At 44.5% G+C, this 21184-nt stretch overlaps 1 protein-coding gene across 1 annotated transcript in view; it reads right to left on the reverse strand.

The window, feature by feature from the left end:
• Positions 1 to 21184, reverse strand: part of LOC126106146 (visual system homeobox 2-like) — a 660811-nt gene that overhangs the window by 137697 nt on the left and 501930 nt on the right. Inside the window, exons 3-4 of the mRNA XM_049912388.1 lie at positions 16429 to 16516; positions 11611 to 11734 (exon numbers count right to left, since the gene is read on the reverse strand). Of these exons, the coding sequence (XP_049768345.1) occupies positions 11611 to 11734; positions 16429 to 16516 (212 nt within the window). The remainder of the gene's footprint in view (positions 1 to 11610; positions 11735 to 16428; positions 16517 to 21184) is intronic.

Genomic DNA, 21184 nt, shown 5'->3' on the forward strand with positions numbered 1-21184 from the left:
GAGATCCCGGGTTCTAGTCCCGGTCGGGGCACACATTTTCAACATGTCCCCAATGAAGTACATCAACGCCTGTTTGCAGCTAGGGTGTCCATTTAATTATCATTTCATTTCTAGCAAAGCTGCATGGTCATCCACGGTAACTGTTCTTTCGGGATCAGATACTACCGTCATATATACATCTCTGATCTGTTGATGGCGTTTCTCCGTACACTTCGATTGCAGATGAGCTTCAGCAAAGAATGAATGACCTCAAAGAGACAGAGTGAGAATAAAGTAGAGAGCAGCTCCAAGACTGCGTGTAACCTGTATGACATTATCGTAGCTATTCATGACGTTGACTGCTGAGGACAATTCAAAACATCGGGCTTATGAACACGCAAAAAACATACACGACAACAACTTTTACTAGTAGTTCTATCTATTAATAGTATACTGTATTCAAAAGTAATTTCGCCCTGTGTCCAAAACACAAAGGCTGTCTATGACAAATAAATACAACCATATGTAGCGCACAGCATCCAGTAATTGAGAAATACTGTATATAAGCGGAAACTTAAACAGGTGTAAAGCAATAGCATTAAGGGTCATAATAAACGTGTCAGAGAAAATGTACGCTTGATGGTATGAAATTGAGTAACTGAGTGCTCTGGGGATAGGCAAATGAATCGATGGACTAGGGAAAGTTTTGGTGGTAGACTATTAGTTGCGATAATAGAAGTCTTGCCCGATGAACTAATGGAAGACAGGTATACGACGTCAGACAACGATCAGAACAAATTTGGGTGCATGAAGATGAGCTTATAATGTGTGGAGAAATTCGGAAGTTTGTTTTCAGTAGTGAATGACACAGGGCATATGGGAACGAATTCTTAGAGTAAAGCAACAGTACCATACACGCAGAGTGTCTTCAAGGGTTTTCATTTTGGTCGTACATAATAATGGAATTTATACTACACTGTCCGCCCCCGGTAGCTGAGTGGTCAGCGCGACAGAATGTCAATCCTAAGGGCCCGGGTTCGATTCCCTGCTGGGTCGGAGATTTTCTCCGCTCAGGGACTGAGTGTTGTCCTAATCATGAACATTTCATCGCCATCGAAGTGGCGTCAAATGGGCGAACGGTCTACCCGACGGGAGGCCCTAGCCAGACGGCATTAAAAATACTACACTTGTTTCTTATCATGAAAACTAGATGGTAAGCATGACAGAACTGAAAATCAATGATTTCACCCTACGCAACTGCACGCTGCACTTACTATCCTGCTAACTTACAATTCTCCGTAGATGAATAGCGTTCCTACCATATCTTTTCCGGTGTACAGTATACTGACACAAAGTTTCAACTGGAGACGGTTGACTGAACGACCAGTGTTCAAAAAATGGTTCAAATGGCTCTGAGCACTATGGGACTTAACATCTTAGGTCATCAGTCCCCTAGAACTTAGAACTACTTAAACCTAACTAATCTAAGGACATCACACACATCCATGCCCGAGGCAGGATTCGAACCTGCGACCGTAGCGGTCACGCGGTTCCAGACTGAAGCGCCTAGAACCGCACGGCCACACCGGCCGGCTGTCCAGTGTTCATTTTCCCCCAGTTTCAATCTGTTTACAGTCAACTACAGAGAGTGGACAACTTACGACTTACGTTATCCCGGGTACCAGCACTGCGTCCTAGTAGAGGGGAGCTACAGACAGTTTTGTGTAACGTTTTTAATAACGCCATGTTTACGTGAATGGTACACAGTGATACGTTTTTGAACAAGTCTTGACAGGAGTAAATGGATTACCGAATAAAAAAATACAGGGTGCCATTTGAAAGAGACCAACTGCTGTCCACATCTTCGTAACGAACCAAGTTACAAGAAAGACTGTCAATCTGGTTAATGCCCTTCTGGTAGACAAACAATATTTGGCTTTATGCGAGGCGTATTCCAAAAGTAAGGCCCGGTGGCCAATATTTAACGAAGTAGGCTTGAACGAAGTTTCACGCATTCGGCGCTGTCTATCGACTCCTTAGAAAACTGCTGCCGTGTTTGTTTGATTCAGTAGTCGTTTGCCAGTCGGTGAGAGCGTGTCGCAGTGGCCGAGACAGTCGTAGATCCCGCCAATTGTGAAGTGCGCTCTGTGATCAGATTTTTGTAGGCAAAAGGATCTTCAGCTGCTGAAATCCATCGCGCGTTATGCTTAGTGTATGGACCTGAAATAATGGTGTCGAGAATTTCAAAATGGTCGCACAGGCATTATAACGAACAGCGGAGTGGCTGGCCCTATATTCGGACTGTCGACATCGTTGATATAGTGAAAAAAAACCTTCGAATTTTGACGACGGTTGACGATTAGTGGTGTGGCTAGTAAATTCCAAAACGTTGCTGCAACCTCAATTTACAGGACTGTCAATGAACATATTGGATAAAACAAATTGTATGCGAGATGGGTTCCAAAAACAATCACTGATCAACGCAAAGAGCAAAGGATGCGTAGTGCACGACAGTTTTTGCAGCGCTATAGACAATATGGAGCTAATTTGTTCTCCCACACTGTTACGGGCGACAAGACGTGGATATCGCACACCAACGCAGAATCAAAACAACAGTCTATGCAGTAGCGCCATTCAAGTTAACGCAAACCAGAAGCAAGCCCCGTTATCGAATGGAAAAATGATGGCCACGGTTTTTTGGGTCGAAAAGGGCGACCTTTTGTTCGATTTCCTCGACCGTGGGTCAACAATTACAGCTGACGTATGCTGTTGAACTTTAACCAAACTGAAACGTGCGATCCAAAATCGACGCCGCGGGAAATTGTCGTCTAGCATAGTCCTCCTTCACGACATCACCTTCCCCTGATCGCTGCTAAAAACAAGAAGAAGATTCAATATTTTCGTTGGGAACTTTTTTAGCACATATACAGACCCGACCTTGGACCAAGAGACTGTTGCGTTTGAAACAGTGTCCGGGTGGACAACGATTTCAAAACGACGATGAACTCAAGACTGCCGTCACAAACTGGTTGAATTCCCAGGCGGCAGAGTTCTATGGAGAGGGATTAAAGAAACTGGTGCAGCGATACGGAGAATGTATAGGCGTGAATGGCAGTTATGTGGAAAAGTAAAGTAGATATCCAGCAAATTAATATTACTGTAAAAAACCGTTTCTCATGTGTTACGCCTCGTATGTTTTTATTTTGCTTTTGGACAAAACGTTTTTTGGGGTAGTTAGGTTAAATGGGACAGCCTGCAGGCCCGTACAAGAGCATCATCTACGAACAGCGACACGAAGCGTCTACCAAATCGTTACCATAAGTAAAAAAGAGATCCTTGCACGGTCACCTGATAACTTAGACTCTTCGTTTTGTTTGGCTGTAGTGGCGGGATAATCCCGTGGAAGACGCGTGTCTGGCACACGGAGCGGCAGGAAGGGTGGTGGCTAACAGGATAACGGGGGACGGGGACTCCCCCCCTGCCGCAGTCGATCACGTATCGACTAGCTGGCTGGGCGAGCAGCGCCGGCGCATGCGCACAGCGGCCGTCGCCAGCGCGGGCGTGGCCCGGAGCACCGAAACTGTCTGCTCCGGCCGTTACTTAATATCTGCGGCCGCGCACAGTTATCGCTTAATCTCATTCTCCGTCCTAAAGACTTTGTGGCTGCCTAATGCCACGTCGTAAAAGGGTTCGCAACACTTCGCAGTTTTATGGGTCCTCGGAACTTTCTGTGGGGACTTCCCTACTGTATGAACAACAGCAGACGTAGAGTGTTTTCTAACTGGCAGAATTACTAGTGGCAAGTAGCCCTTCACTTGTCCTATCGAGTATGTCCGGCTGTGGAATGCGCAGATTAAAGGCTTTGTTGTCGGTGTGTCGTTCTCTGGGCTTCCCTGAACTTTTTTCTTTTAATTCTTGTCTTTCTCTGCTACTTGGATAGAAAAACTTTGGGACTTCGTATACGTCTCCTGGAATCTCTTGAACGGATTGGTGCAGTTCCAGATCTCTTTCATTTTATACAGATTGTAACAATATGTTACCAACAAACTTTGAGTGGCTGTAATATTTACCTTGAGGAACAAATTAAGAATAGCGACCTACATCATCTGGTCAAAAGTATGCACACACCAGTTTGTGGACATTAATACTCCTTCAAGTATGATCCTGACATTTTCAAAAAGCTGTCTCCAGGTCCGTCGAGAAATGGCAGCCCATTTTTCCTTAGGAGCACAGAAGGTAATGCAGTAATTTTGGAGGCTAGGTTCTGGATCGAAGTCGACATTGTAACTGACCGTGAAGGTGTTCGATTTAGTTCAGGTCGCCGGCCGTTGTGGCCGAGCGGTTCTAGGCGCTTCTCTCCGGAACCGCGCTGCTGCTACCGTCGCAGGTTCGAATCCTGCCTCGGGCATGGATGTGTGTGATCTCCTTAGGTTAATTGTGTGTAAGTAGTTTTAAGTCTAGGGGACTGATGACTTCAGATGTTAAGTCCCATAGTGGTTGGAGCCATTTGCATTTTTGGTTCAGATCAATACTCTGGACACGCCAGTCCATTTCAGAAATTTCACCGCCCACAAACCATTACTTCAGAGGTGCTGCTTTGTGGCAGGGGGCACTGTGATGCGCGATACAAACAATTAACGACTCCGAAATCTTCTGTACTGTACGGAGTGCCGAATGGTGTAAAATGTTATTCCAGCACTTAGTGTTCTGTTAAGCGCAACAGGGGAACCACACCCTAAGCATGAAGAATACACCAATACTTCACTTTTGGCACTACACATGATGACAGGTACCGTTCTTGAAGCACTCGCCAAACCGGAAACATTTACATCGGATTGCCACAGGATATAGCTTGATTAATCACTCCACGTCAGGGGTTTCCAGTCATTCACTGTCCAGAGACGTCACTTGTTACACCGCCTCAAACGTCGCTTAAGCCTGATTGCAGAAATGTGAGTCCTATGGGGAGTTCCTTGACTACTGTAGGTCTGCGCCATTCTTTTCACCTCCTTACACACAATCATTATGCTAGCTGGACTGCTGGCAGCGTTTTGGAACTGCGTGGTCGCTGTCTGTCAGTAGTTACATGAAGTACACGGTGGTTTAATATGAATGAGATAAAAAGAAAGTATTCAAAAATGGTTCAAAAGGCTCTGAGCACTATGGGACTTAACATCTGAGGTCATCAGTCCCCTAGATCTTACAACTACTTAAACCTAACTAACCTAAAGACATCACACACGTCCATGCCCGAGGCAGGATTCGAACCTGCGACCGTAGCAGCAACGCGGTTCCGGAGTGAAGTGCCAAGAGCCGCTCGGCCACAGCGGCCGGCTTCAAATTTTAATTTAAACAATGAATGAATTGCTACATTACTCCTTGTGTGATGTCGCAAGGTGATTGTGGCTGCTCGCGTTCTTAACCTTTTAAAGGGAGTACTTCATTGGTAACCACTTCGTAAAGTTCATGGAATGAAGGCTTTCACGGGAGGTGTTGTCGTCACTTAACACTTCCGGGCTGAGATGCCGTGGTCTATACATAAGACTCTCCCCTGACGTTTTGCCTTCGACTGCGGAAGGCATCCTCCGAGGATGCGCTAATGTACAGAGAAGCCATTGAGATTGACAAACACTGTAATAATTTTAATAGAAAAGATGAAGGCATCAAGCTGGATAAGATATGGATGTCAACATTGCAGCAACAGCGCGACAATCGATTAATTTCGATTGAGAAAGTTGGCAATATCAGAGATCATAGCACAGTCGACGTCACGTGATTGACAGCGACGCTCTCTGGATGGCTTACATATACGGCGCACACTCGTGCTCTCGTCCCACCCCCTTCGCTTTTCCTCACCTTCCCCCTTTTTATCTTCCCCTCATCTGTCTAGTTTCCCCCCACGTGCTCTCGGCTGTGGTATGTCATATTTTGGCGCAGTGTTCCAGTGAATGTTCAGTGTTGTTTCATCTTTTCCCGTGTTGCGAACAGAAGCCATGCTGTCGCTGGGTGTGAATTTTATGTCCTTTGCGAACAGAAACCAGACTGTCGCCGTGTTTTTTTTTTAATTTTCTGTCTATTATTTTACCTGTCTGCTTCGTACGTATTTTTATTAGCATCATCATCCCTTTGTTCTGTTTTAAGTTCCACGATTTCTTCGCCATGTTACCCTTTAAGTCTTCGATTTTATTATGTATTATCTTCACCTTTTTAAAACAAAGTCTGTAGGCTGCAGAGCGGCATAATAAGCTGCTGCCAGCCCGCCCCCTTCGGGGGGAATCGAAATTCAATAAACAAAAAAAAAGGTGCTCTCGTTGCAGTTCGCCGATTGTCCTCGGAGGATGCCTTCCGCAGTCGAACGCGAAACGTCAGGGGAGAGTCTTATGGACCACGGCATCTCAGCCCGGAAGTGTTAAGTGATCACTTCGTAAAGCGTCTCCAGATTAGAGATGGTGGATGGTGCCATTTCGTAATACAACAGACTCCCCGCGACGGCAGCAAGAAACTGGCGTACCAACCAGATGGGCAAGTCTCACTCACTCCATGTACATGCGTACTATTCAACAAGCCTTGCCACTTAGTAAGAGGAACATTATTGTCTCAGGAAATGATGCTCGCTTCTATCGGCATTGTTATTAAAATAGCACTGATCGCTTTTCCCGTATCCTATAACAAAGCGATAATTCAAAGCAATGGTAGTCTTATGAATAAAATTTACTCGATTTTTTTAATAAAAAGGTTTATTTAAAAACGAAAAATTCTAGCACTGCTGCTACAGCTAATTGATACTTCGGTTTTTTATCTACATCTATACTCCGCAAGCCACCCAACGGTGTGTGGCGGAGGGCACTTTACGTGCCATTGTCATTACCTCCCTTTCCTGTTTCAGTCGCGTATGGTTCGCGGGAAGAACGACTGCCGGAAAGCCTCCGTGCGCGCTCGAATCTCTCTAATTTTACATTCGTGACCTCTTCGGGAGGTATAAGTAGGGGGAAGCAATATATTCGATACCTCATCCACAAACGCACCCTCTCGAAACCTGGACAGCAATCTAAACCGCGATGCAGAGCGCCTCTCTTGCAGAGCCTGCCGCTTGAGTTTGCTAAACATCTCCATAATGCTATCACGCTTACCAAATAACCCTGTGACGAAACGCGCCGCTCTTCTTTGGATTATCCGGTTATCAGTGAAGAATAAAAAAGACGCGTTGTAATCGAGGGCAAACAAATATCTAAAAATACCGTTTATTCGGAACTAACATAGCGCTATCGGTTTTTCCCGTGCCAGAGTGGTGTCGTTCGGGTGGCCTTGTTGGCGGAAGGACGCAGCTGGCGGCGCCCGGCCACTCCGGCGCGTCCTCTTCGCCCCGCCGGCTGGCCGCTCCAACTGCTAATAGTGTCGCAGCTGCGTAGTGTTTGTTGCGTGGAGCGTGCAGGGTGGGCGGAAACACGCAGCGCCGGCCCCGGCCGGCCGGAAGGGTTAGGGGCGCCACGGAGCAGAAGGCCTCTGCCTACGGTCAGGGACGCGCCACACGCTGCCTACAAAGTCCACGTCCCGTTCCCAAGTACTGGAACCTGGAAAACTCTCGCTCTGGTACGTGCCAACACGACAGTCGAGCCGCAGGATCTACCTACTGCACAGGCTGTGCCCAGAGTCGCCAAATTTATGGTATACAGGGTGTTAAAAATACAGGGCGGTCCATTGCTCGTGACCGGGCCAAATATCTCACGAAATAAGCGTCAAACGAAAAAACTACAAAGAACGAAACTTGTCTACCTTGAAGGGGGAAACCAGCTGGCGCTATGGTTGGCCCGCTAGATGGCGCTCCTATAGGTCAGACGGATATCAACTGCGTTTTTTCAAACAGGAACCCCCATTTTTTATTACGTATTCGTGTAGTACGTAAAGAAATATAAATGTTTTAGTTGGACCACTTTTTTCACTTTGTGATAGATGGCGCTGTAATATGGCTCTCAATTTTAGACGAACGGTTGGTAACAAGGAGGTTTTTTAAATTGAAAATACAGATCTTAGGTACTTTTGAACATTCTTTTCGGTTGTTCCAATGTGATACATGTACCTTTGTGAACTTATCTTTTCTGAGAAAGCATGCTGTTACAGCGTGATTACCTGTATAAACCACATTAATGCAATAAATGCTGAAAATGACGTCCGTCAACCTCAATGCATTTGGCAATACTTGTAACGACATTCCGCTCAACAGCGAGTAGTTCGCCTTCCGTCATGTTCGCACATGCATTGACAATGCGCTGACGCATGTTGTCAGGCGTTGTCGGTGGATCACGATAGCAAATATCCTTCAACTTTCCCCACAGAAAGAAATCCGGGGACGTCAGATCCGGTGAACGTGCGGGCCGTGGTATGGTACTTCGACGACCAATCCACCTGTCATGAAATATACGATTCAATACCGCTTCAACCGCACGCGAGCTATGTGCCGGACATCCATCATGTCGGAAGTACATCGCCATTCTGTCATGCAGTGAAACATCTTGTAGTAACATCGGTAGAACATTACGTAGGAAATCAGCATACATAGCACCATTTAGATTATCATCGATAAAATGGGGACCAAATATCCTTCCTCCCGTAATACCGCACCATACATTAACCCGCCAAGGTCGCTGATGTTCCACTTGTCGCAGCCATCGTGAATTTTCCGTTGCCCAATGGAACATATTATGCCGGTTTACGTTACCGCTGTCGGTGAATGACGCTTCGTCGCTAAATAGAACGCGTGCAAAAAATCTGTCATCGTCCCGTAATTTCACTTCTGCCCAGTGGAAGAACTGTACACGACGTTTAAAGTCGTCGCCATGCAATTCCTGGTGCATGGAAATATGGTACGGGTGCAATCGATGTCGATGTAGCATTCTCAACACTGACGTTTTTGAGATTCCCGTTTCTCGCGCAATTTGTCTGTTACTGATGTGCAGATTAACTACTTGGGCATCATCATTTGTTGCAGGTCGTGGCTGACGTTTCACATGTGGCTGAGCACTTCCTGTTTCCTTAAATAACGTAACTGTCCGGCGAACGGTCCGGACACTTGCATGATGTCGTCCAGGATACCGAGCAGCATACATAGCACACGCCCGTTGGGCATTTTGATCACAATAGCCATACATCAACACGACATCGACCTTTTCCGCAATTGGTAAACGGTCCATTTTAACAGGGGTAATGTATCACGAAGCAAATACCGTCCGCACTGGCGGAATGTTACGTGATACCACGTACTAATACGTTTGTGACTTTTACAGCGTCATGTATCACAAAGCGAAAAAAGTGGTCCAACTAAAACATTCATATTTCTTTACGTACTACACGAATACGTAATAAAACTGGGGGTTCCTATTTAAAAAATCTCAGTTGATATTTGTTTGACCTATGGAAGCGCCATCTAGCGGGCCAACCATAGCGCCATCTGGTTTCCCCCTTCAAGTTAGACGAGTTTCGTTCTTTGTAGTTTTATCGTTTGATGCTTATTTCGTGAGATATTTGGTCCGGTCACTATCAATGGACCACCCTGTATAATAGAATTGTAACTGGCCGATGTCTGCACGTAGGAAATATTTAAGAAAACGTAATATGAGGGATCTTTATAACAGCAGTAGAAGCCAAAACAATTATTTTTAGAATTTCTATTTGTTTGTCTGTCTGTCCATTTGGGACATTATCTAATGATGTAGCATGTCCAGGTACCATACGCCAGTTCCACTCTACTAGGCAATAAAAAAAGGAACGTAACTCTTGTTACAATTACACTGGAAAAAACGTTTACCATAGCCTATTACGTGAAGTGGTTTCTACTCGCCTCGCATCCGAACATGATGCCGATGCACTTTATCGCAGGTATGGCAAGAGCCTCCGTCACTGAACACAATTTTATCAAGAAAATCATCTTCAGTCTGCATTTTGTTACACATTTCTACACAAAACCCAGGTCCTCTTCCTTCGCTGGCCGGAGTGGCCGAGCGGTTGTAGGCGCTACAGTCTGGAACCGGGCGACCGCTACGATTGCAGGTTCGAATCCTGCCTCGGGCATGGATGTGTGTGATGTCCTTAGGTTAGTTAGGTTTGAGTAGTTCTAAGTTCTAGGGGACTGCTGACCTCAGAAGTCAAGTCCCATAGTGCTCAGAGCCATTTGAACCATTTGAACCTCTTCCTTCGTCGGTTTGTCTTAAAACTTGTAACACTTCTAATTTTCAAGGTTTGGATGACAGGCGTTTTTGTAATACCTTCCACACTGTAACACTAGGCACATTCAATTCCAAGCTGCCGTGTCTCGTTGATTTACCCAGACTGCGAACGTAAGACTGGCGAACTTGTTCGGTTGCTGCGTCAGAGACTGACGGCCGGCCCTATGTGATACACAGCCAGTTTCGGTGAAACAGTTGCCCGGATGAACAACAGTTTGCCTTTGAGGTGGTAGTCTGCGATATTTAGTCCTGAATTGGCTCTGATCTGTAACAGCGGATCTGGATTCATGAAACCTTAAACAACACTGCGCAATCTCTGCATCGTAATACGACACCACGATGACGGCTGGAATAACACATTCATGCATGCCCCCTAGCGGGAACGTCGGCAGTTAACAGTGTTCAGCGGGAGTAAATCGGGAAGATATACTACACTCAGTGCCGTACCAAACATTTCTGTATGTTATTTATCGGAAAGATGTTCACACTGCCTGCTGCAGGATTATGTTGTCTTTACGATTAGTGTCATGACGCGCCGTTAGGCGGCGGTACTGGTACGGCGACGTAGGGTTAAAACACAAGATCAGTGTTCATTACAGTTGCATACAGTAAACGGAAAATATGGTGATGTCCTCTTTCTGCACTGTGGCTGAAGAACGTGACTCGGAAGCTCGAACTAACTCATCGTACGAGAACTGCTCCTGGGAAAAGCCGTCGGCCAGTTGCGCCACGAACTCTTGAAGAAGTCACTGCTGCCGTTACTGAGAATGCTAGATGCCTCCAGCAGAACCATTTTTAAGAAAAGCTACCATCAGCAGAAATATTTTTAACTTTTTTCATGCATTTTACTGAAAGTATAAGGTAGATATTTGTTACTGAGATCTTCGAGCATTCTTACTGAAACCGAATATGCTGGGAGTAATTAGTCATCCGTGCTCACTGTGAATGGGTGTTAGACAGTACAAAATAAGATTTTACCTCCTAATTGTACGTGTCTTCACTATAAGGGCGGACTGTTGCTAACTCTCAGATCGTATCAGCAGGTTAGAGTGTATTGATCGTTGCATTCACTTAAGATATATCTTCAAACTCCCTTTAAATTTCTCGTTGCACTATGAAAATCTTTCCTACTGCTGAGTATATAAATCAGATAATAGAACGAGTCATGACTCAAAATTTTGTATAAAAGGAGCAATATTTTCACGGCATTCAGTGAGGTCATATCAGACACGCAGGGGCCTACTAAGCTTAAATCCGAAAAGGAGTAAGAGGGGTCAACGTGCTTTCAATCGATGTACAAAACTGCGAATAAGATGGAGCTTTTGCGTTGCTCCTGCTCGCATGGCGTCTCCTTCAGTTTTGTCGTCGCCTTTTCACAGACGCTAGATACGTGCAACGCTCGGCACGGTACCTGTATCCTGTCCTCGGGCAGGTCCGTCTTGAGCGACAGCATCTCGCGGGCGTACACGTCCGGATAGTGCGCCTCCTTGAACGCCTTCTCCAGTTCCTCCAGCTGGTAGCTCGTGAAGATGGTCCTGCGCACACAAAGCCAAGAAAACCGTCTTACACATACATTTCTCATACATTGTCATTTTAGCTATACTACTGCTGTACTGACACGAATTATTTACAGAAGAACAGAAAAGAAAGGTAGATCAGTTTGGATTCCGGAGAAATGTAGGAACATCCGAGGCAACGATTCCGCTACCACTCACCTTAGAACATAGATTAAAGAAAGGAAAACCTATGTTTATAGCGTTTGTAGATTTACAAACTAGATTGGCGAGCCGGCCGGAGTGGCCGAGCGGTTAAAGGCGCTACAGTCTGGAACCGCACGACCGCTACGGTCGCAGGTTCGAATCCTGCCTCGGGCATGGATGTGTGTGATGCCCTTAGCTTAGTTAGGTTTAAGTAGTTCTAAGTTCTAGGGGACTGATGACCTCAGATGTTAAGTTCCATACTGCTCAGAGCCATTTGAACCATTTTAGATTGGCGAAAAACCAAAATTGGTGACCTAGAAGTAAATGAACTAAAGCAATTTAACCAACTTGGAAGAAAAATAACATATGAAGAACTTTAGGAAGAAAGTTCTGAGAATGCACTTTCGGAGCAAAGCATTGTATGATACTGAATGACGGACAGTGAGAAAACCGGAAGACAAGAGAAGCGAAGGGTTAGAGATGTGATGATGTAGAAATTCACTGTGTATATAATCCAGTACGTCCTTTAAAAATCGGATTCTGGACACAGAACACAATAAGAGCACACATATGCCCGTCACTAGACCAATCTACAATATTTTCTTGATCTGGAGTTCAAAAACTAAAAGTAACATCTGTGAAACAATACATAATATGTGCCGAACAGAGAGAAATTTTAAAACGACAGGTTGTGAATATGTGAGTAATAGTCAAAATAATCCATCAGCGTACAGTACACATCTCAAAGAATGAAAGGTATCTCACAGTGGCTGCCGATTTTATACACAGCTGACACAGGCATATATTTCAACATCGTTGACGCAGTAGGTATCTTTAACCACGTGAAAAGGGATCCGAATAATATTCTAAATGAGCAAAGAGATCTACGAAACAAAAATTTCTTTGAAAATGTCACAGATGTGCTCCTACATAAAGAACTCGTCAGGAGATAAAATGACTTGACTAACTACACACAACAACCAATTTGATTTTACAGAAATTATATTTTCTATATTCTATAAACATAAATGCTACAGTGTGGGGCAAATAAAAGAGGCCCGGAAGAGTGGATACGATTGGACGCGAAGGCATGCATATAACCACAACTCGTGATGCGCACACCATTTGTACTCCCGGTTCAGAGCGTAGTGCGGTTTGTGTGCATGTGAGTGAAGCAGTGCAGAGGGGACGATGACACACAAATGGAGCAGCGTCTTCGTCGTGGGAAGTTACGTGACAACAAAGTCGTGGTAACGGTGTGGTCAGCTGCTTACTGAAAAGTTTTATGGTGTCAAAGTGCCGGCAACGCTTAGTCCGAAAATGGCATCAGACATGATCTGTTTTGCACAAGTCGAAAAACATTCCGAAACGTGCCCGCTCATCAGATAATGCATCAGAGTTCTACCAAGTCAGCCTGACGCAAGAAACTTGCATATCACGTAGCTGACGACCCAGGTCACCTGGTCTGCAATCGCTTTGTGTAGGGAGCCCACAAGTCTAAGGTGTATCGCAACAATCCTTGTAGTCTTCCAGAAGTGCGGCAGAGCATTCCGGATGAGACTGCAGCAACTCCAGCAGTCCAGCTTCGATTCACATTCAGCAACTTGCTGACCAGGGCCCAAAAGTGCCAAGATATGAAAGGTGGTCACTTTCAACACGCGCTATAGTCGGCTTAGTACTGTATTCCCAATCCTCTGCTGTGTTTCTTTGTACCCTTGTACCGTGGAACTCAGTTTTCCGGGCCACTTCTGTTTGCCCCATGCTATATAACGATTCTATAGGGTGTTACAAAGAGGTACGGCCAAACTTTCAGGAAACATTCCTCACACACAAATAAAGAAAAGATGTTATGTGGACATGCGTCCGGAAACGCGTAATTTCCATGTTAGAGCTCATTTTAGTTTCTTCCACCTACGCTCAATGGAGCACGTTATCATAATTTCATACGGGATACTCTACCTGTGCTGCTGGAACATGTGCCTTTGCAAGTACGACACAACGTGTGGTTCATGCACGATGGAGCTCCTGCACATTTCAGTCGAAGTGTTCGTACGCTTCTCAACAACAGATTCGGTGACCGATGGATTGGTAGAGGCGGACCAATTCCATGGCCTCCACGCTCTCCTGACCTCAACCCCCTTGTCTTTCATTTATGGGGGCATTTGAAAGCTCTTGGCTACGCAACCCTGGTACCAAATGTAGAGACTCTTCGTGCTCGAATTGTGGACCGCTGTGATACAATACGCCATTCTCCTGGGCTGCATCAGCGCATCAGGGATTCCATGCGACGGAGGGTGGATGCATGTATCCTCGCTAACGGAGGAGATTTTCAACATTTCCTGTAACAAAGTGTTTGAAGTCACGCTGGTACGTTCTGTTGCTGTGTGTTTCCATTCCATGATTAATGTGATTTGAAGAGAAGTAATAAAATGAGCACTAACATGGAAAGTAAGCGTTTCCGGACACATGTTCACATAACATGTTTTCTTTCTTTGTGTGTGAGGAATGTTTCCTGAAAGTTTGGCCGTACCTTCTCGTAACACCCTGTATACACAAACACTGAAATTGTTATAGTTATGGAAAATATAAACTCAAAGCCAATGAAGACAACATAAGAGTACGACAAGGATGCAGTATTTCTCCGACACTTCTCTCTCTCTCTCTCTCTCTCTCTCTCTCTCTCTCTCTCTATTGAGCGATCATAATGTTTCCGTCTGAGGCCGACCCCGCAGCGTATATTCAACGTAACGCGACTCCTCTCCCATGTCGGTATATAAAGTTCAAATGGCTCTAAGCACTATGGGACGTAATATTTGAGATCATCAGTCCCCTAGACTTACAACTACTTAAACCTAACTAACCTAAGGACATCACACACACCCATGCCCGAGGAAGGATTCGAACCTGTGACCGTAACAGCAGCGCGGTTCCGGACTGAAGCGCCTAGAACCGCTCGGCTACAATGGCCGGCTCGGTATATAAGCACCGACAAGTAGGCAAGGGATCAGTGTGATATTCATGTCTTTCCGACGTGCGTGCGGTAAATGTGGAAACTCGAACTACGGCGACGTTAATATCAAATGCGGCAGAACAGGACCAACGTGCGGCTATCTTTTTCTGGCTGTCGAAGGACGAACACAGGTAGACATCCCCTGGGGAATAAAGAATGTACATGGGGCACCATATCTATGGGAAGCCGCCGTTGTGGAATGATGCGCGACAAGGGGTGCAGCGGCTTCATGATAACGCACGTCCCAATACCGCAAATGTCGTAATGCAAAACTTACGGACGCTGATGACTTTGTTGTTTAGCGCCCTCCACCATAAGTCATCATTATTAGCAAAAGCTACGCCAATATCGGAAGTTCACTGAAGCTTTTTGCGGATGATACTGTAGTATATCGAGAGGTTGTAACAATGGAAAATTGTACTGAGGTGCAGGAGGATCTGCAACGAATTGACGCATGGTGCAGGGAATGGCAATTGGATCTTAATGTAGACAAGTGTAATATGCTGCGAATACATAGAAAGAAAGATCCTTTATCGTTTAGCTACAATACAGCAGGTCAGCAACTGGAAGCAGTTAATTTCATAAATTATCTGGGAGTACGCATTAGGAGTGATTTAAAATGGAATGATCATATAAAGTTGATCGTCGGTAAAGCGGATGCCAGACTGAGATTCATTGGAAGAATCCTAAGGAAATGCAATCCGAAAACAAAGGAAGTAGGTTACAGTACTCTTGTTCGCCCACTGCTTGACTACTGTTCAGCAGTGTGGGATCCGTACCAGATAGGGTTGATAGAAGAGATAGAGAAGATCCAACGGAGAGCAGCGCGCTTCGTTAGAGGATCATTTAGTAATCGTGAAAGCGTTGTGGAGATGATAGATAGACTCCATGGGAAGACTCTGCAAGAGAGACGCTCAGTAGTTCGGTACGGGCTTTTGTTGAAGTTTCGAGAACATACCTTCACCGAGGAGTCAAGCAGTATATTGCTCCCTCCTACGTATATCTCGCGAAGAGACCATGAGGATAAGATCAGAGAGATTAGAGCCCACACAGAGGCATACCGACAATCCTTCTTTGCACGAACAATACGAGACTGGAATAGAAGCGAGAACCGATAGAGGTACTCAAGGTACCCTCCGCCACATACAGTCAGGTGGCTTGCGGAGTATGGATGTAGATGTAGATGTTGATGAACTCAAGTGGGAGACATTCGAGCACCCTCCCTTAAGTCCTGATCTCTCTCCATGTGATTATCACGCCTTTCCTTAAAAAGGTCTTGAAGGCTAGCCAATTCCTGTTGGATGAGATTGTGCAGCAGGCAGTTACAGTCTTCTTCACGCAACAGGACACGATGTTTTAACTAAACGAGTATATCAAACCTGATGTCCTGGTGGGACGATTGCCTCAATGCTCACTTTGATTTTACCCGGTTGGCATGCCGACCCTGGACTGTTCGAACGGAAACTTTTTGATCGCCGCTTACATGTCAGTAGAAGGAGAGGCTTATGAGTGCACGCACCTGTGCCGCCTCTTCTTCTTCTTCTTCTTGTTGAAGCCCAGGCCGTCCGCAGAGAAGTCCTTCCCCGCGTTCTCCGGGAGGCCGAGTCCTGCGAACACAGACGAACACAGGCGTGCGTTAGCGACCCGACAAACGAGGCAGCTACATACATACATACATAAATTTATTATACGGCCGTCCCCAAGTGCAGCCGTATTTTCTTCTTTAAAGCGCGCTCTTGCTGCGGCGTTGATTACGAAGTATTGTATATGAATATACATTATGCACAAAAAAAAGGTTAGCATCTACTAACGAAAAACGAAACGAATAATTTTCAGCTGCCGACGATAACAAACGCTGTAGTAACCGCTCTTTGGCGTTTTCTTTCTCGAGATCGAAGAGGACTGATGTTTATTTCCGTCACGATCGTTCGATGTTGCAACATCTACACTGTGGACTGAGCGACAGATACGCTTTTTTCTGTGTCCGTTGTCGTTGCTGAAGAACAACACATGTTGCCCGCCTCGATTTTAACAGATAATAAAGGACTTGAAGACGGTAATCATTATTTAGCGTGAAATGTTTTCACTTGAACATTAGGGCGCGGAATACGCTATGTTCCTTTGTCCCTTTTTCCCTCAGAAATTGTTAGCATTTATAAAGGACATACTGGCAGAAGAAGAACTGTAATTAATAACTGCCACTGACAAGTCACAAAATAATAAACTCATCTAGATTCTGTTTTTACTGAATTCCTGTTGGTCCTTCGTGAAAAAGTGTAATAATTACAAAATGGAAAACCTATTCTATAAACATTTCACAACTTTTATTTTCTGCGATCCAGGTTTCGAAACGAATCCTCGACGTTCAGGCATTTCATCGTTGAAAATCGGGATTTTGTTGCCAAGCTTGTAAGCGCCACAGCCCAAGTAATATTGGGAGCTGATTGTAGTTTGCCATATACCTGTAACTGTCGATGTTAAAATGCCTGGAGATCGAAGTGAAGTCCTTCGAAACTGGCAGCGTTTAATGGTGACGAAAGTGGATTTTTTATTTACTGTGAAATGTAGATGCAGCGTGTTTAAAAAAATAGATAACGAAATAGTCTAAAGATCAAAAATTTTATCTTTTTCACATAAAATATGCAGTAAGCAAGTGCTCATTTTATTTAAATATTTCACTGTTGAGCTACAAATGCATTAAATGTGAAAATTGGCGTGAAATTGAAACACTGTTGAGTTCAGTGCATTAATTCATAAATTATACAGCAGGAAATGAAGGAGGACCGGTTTTACATTTAAAATTGAAGCAGTCACATTATGACCGGGGCTCTTCGACCCGGCAGGGACGCGGAAGTCAGTCAACACGAATTGTAAGAGACGAACAAGAAATTCATAAATTTAGTGAAGCTGCTCCACATGTCCAATGTCAGTTTTTATTGTGGAAAACCGCTTGTTAACTTGTTTAATAGGATACAACTAAACCGATTTCTTTTTTCTCTCAAATTTTCCAACCCCTCCTCCCACACACACAATATATATATATGCACAGACACACAAAAGAAATGTGCCGTTTCCGTAGCACCACTCTCGAAATGTTTTTCGAATTTTCGGCGAGACGCTGGAACAGTTATCCCAGTTATTTATAGAATAAATTACAGTTAAGGGGGCACGTTACGCTCTGGTTCGTACGATGGACACAGTCCGGCATCGAAACTGCTTCACAGCATAACACACCCACAGAACGTCTCCTAACGCGTCCTAAACGTATATAATACTTTTTGTGTTTATTTCTGAATGTTACAGAAGCGGACACGCCCTTTCGCCACCCACAACGCGCACTCTGCTTGGTCCACGTATTTATTTTCATGTTATTGACGTTTGGTGCACGCGACATGCTGCCACCGCTATATTACGTAAGTTGCACGGCTCTTGATTAAAACCAAATTTATGTACGAGTACATATAGAGCACGTAGTAACTGACATAATCTCATAATTACACATTACGGTAACAGAAAACAAATGTAATTACTTCAGATTATTTAGGGAAGAATAAACATACTAATTTGTTTTCAAGTGATGCCGCAATATTATTTTTTTAGTTCCGCGGTGACTACCAAAGACAAAAGTTTGAGCTCGTTCAAATATTCTTTCCTGATAGCGAAACAACTCACACGAAGAGAATATTTCATTCAAATTAACTTCTAATGTTGAGCTACAAGCGCAAGTTAGGAAGTCTGTGACGTGTATCCTGAAGAGTTCTCCATGTGGTAGAACTGTTGACCTGGTTCGTACCAACAGCTCGTCGTCCCCGAGACGTACCCTCAGCTCAGCTCCACGCCGTTTACCGCCGCCCAGAACACACCAGGAGTCGTTAACAAGGGGTACAGTCTGTGTTAGCAGCTGCCACACCCCTGCGCCTAAGGCTCGTTACCGTCGACGTGTTATCGATATGGCTAATTAACTGTCTGGATCGGACTCAGGCGCGCAGCCCATGCATCTACACTCACGAGGCGAATACGACAACTGCCATAACCTAATTTCCCAGAAACTTCGCTTTGCAGAAAAGGGGTCAAAATAAATAAACACATGTCTCGGCTTATCCGTCGATACTCGACCATTTCTGAGAAAACGACGGTCAAAATTTTCGAGGTACTCTATGTGCCTTTAAGCAAGTAAACAGTTCAGCCCCGTGTTCCAAACCCGATTTCTATTTTTATTTTTGTTTTTCCATTTATCTACCCACGCCCGTAGAAAATTACTACACGAATGTTTTCCAATGTATATTGAAATAACGTTGTCCTTGTGGTGTCACCGCCAGACACCACACTTGCTAGGTGGTAGCCTTTAAATCGGCCGCGGTCCGTTAGTATACGTCGGACCCGCGTGTCGCCACTATAAGTGATTGCAGACCGAGCGCCGCCACACGGCAAGTCTAGAGAGACTTCCTAGCACTCGCCCCAGTTGTAGAGCCGACTTTGCTAGCGATGGTTCACTGACAAAATACGCTCTCATTTGCCGAGACGATAGTTAGCATAGCCTTCAGCTACGTCATTTGCTACGACCTAGCAAGGCGCCATTACCAGTTACTATTGATGCAGTAAAACATGTACCGTCAAGAGTGATGTTCACCATTTATGGATTAAAGTTAAGTATTCCACAGAAACGTCCTTTTTTGCTAGTCTAATTTCCTTGACCTGTTCCAGACCTCACGCCAGCCTGCGTGAGCTAAATCGCGTGCCTTTCGGCTTCCTCTCATACAGGGTTGGCTCTCTTGCCAATCCACAACAGTCCTTATTTGTTTACTAATTGCATGTCTGGTAAATTAATTAAAAAAAACAATAAATGAAAGGGAAAATTATTTGAATTTGTTTTTGGTGAAATCCCTTAGAGTGTCTAGATTCATAATCAACTGCAAGCGCCAGTTTTCCGGAAAGTGATCTATTCTGCGTGGTTTGCCGCGAAATTATTGCCAACACGTGAAACCTTCAGCAGTTTTGACGACGTTTCTTTTTTCTTCGATAGGTGTCATCTTCTTTCTGAAAAATAACGTTCAGAATAAAAAATAAGCATTAATATAAGAATGAAATATAAAAATATCAGAATTAAAATGATTGTAGCCCCTGAAAATACCATACACAGGTATATTAGACGTATAATAAATGTGTGGCATCGTGAACCAGATATCACTGTAGTATCCTTCCACGGACATGGATAGAAAAATGAAAAAAATAAAAATAAAATATAAACAATAATCGAGTGTCAAACATGGGATGCAAGAGTGACATGCCGCGACGCTAGCCATTCTGTCACTATTTCGGCTGAGATAGTCACTCTCTAAAAGTCATGTAAATTATGTCGAAAAGGTGGACTGTCTCTTTCTCAGCTGGCAGATGGCAATGGAAACCACTGCATCAAAGACACGTAATGTGTATCCACAGGACATGTGGCCTGTAATTGATGAGGTGTCATGATGATCTCTCCGTTGGCTAAAGATTCCGGAATAGTCCCCCATTCAGAACTCCGGGAGGGGACTGTCAAGAGGGAGGTTACCATGAGAAAAAGATAGAATAATCAAAGAAAGGGTAACATTCTACGATTCGGGGCGTGATATGTCAAAAACTTGAACATGGTAGGGAAACTACAAAATCTGAAAAGGGAAATGCAAAGGCTCAATCTAGATACAGTAGGGGTCAGTGAAGTGGAAAGAAGACAAGGATTTCTGGTCAGATGAGTATAGGGTAAGATCAACAGCAGCAGAAAATGGTATACTGGGAATAGGATTCGATATGAATAGGAAGGTAGGGCAGAGAGTGTGTTACTGTGAACAGTTCACTGATGGGGTTATTCTTATCAGAATCGGCAGAAAACCAACACCGACAACAATATTTTAGGTATACATGCCGACGTCGCAAGCTGAAGATGAAGAGATAGAGAAAGTGCATGAGAATATTGCAAAGGTAATACAGTATGCAAAGAGAGATGAAAATCTAATAGTCATGGGAGACTGAAATGCAGTTTTAGGGGAAGGATCAGAAGAAGAGGTTACTGGAGAATATGGGCTTTGGACAAGGAATGAGAGAGGAGAAAGATTAATTGAGTTCTGTAATAAACTTCAGCTAGTAATAGCGAATGCTCTGTTCAGGAATCACAAGAGAAGGAGGTATAATTGGAAAAGGCTGGGTGATAGGGAAGATTTCAGTTATATTACATCAAGGTCAGACAGAGATTCCGAAATCAGATACTGGACTGAGCAGATATGTAATCAGACCACAAT

Source organism: Schistocerca cancellata, chromosome 10 (genome assembly GCF_023864275.1).
Source record: "Schistocerca cancellata isolate TAMUIC-IGC-003103 chromosome 10, iqSchCanc2.1, whole genome shotgun sequence".
Taxonomy (NCBI): domain Eukaryota; kingdom Metazoa; phylum Arthropoda; class Insecta; order Orthoptera; family Acrididae; genus Schistocerca; species Schistocerca cancellata.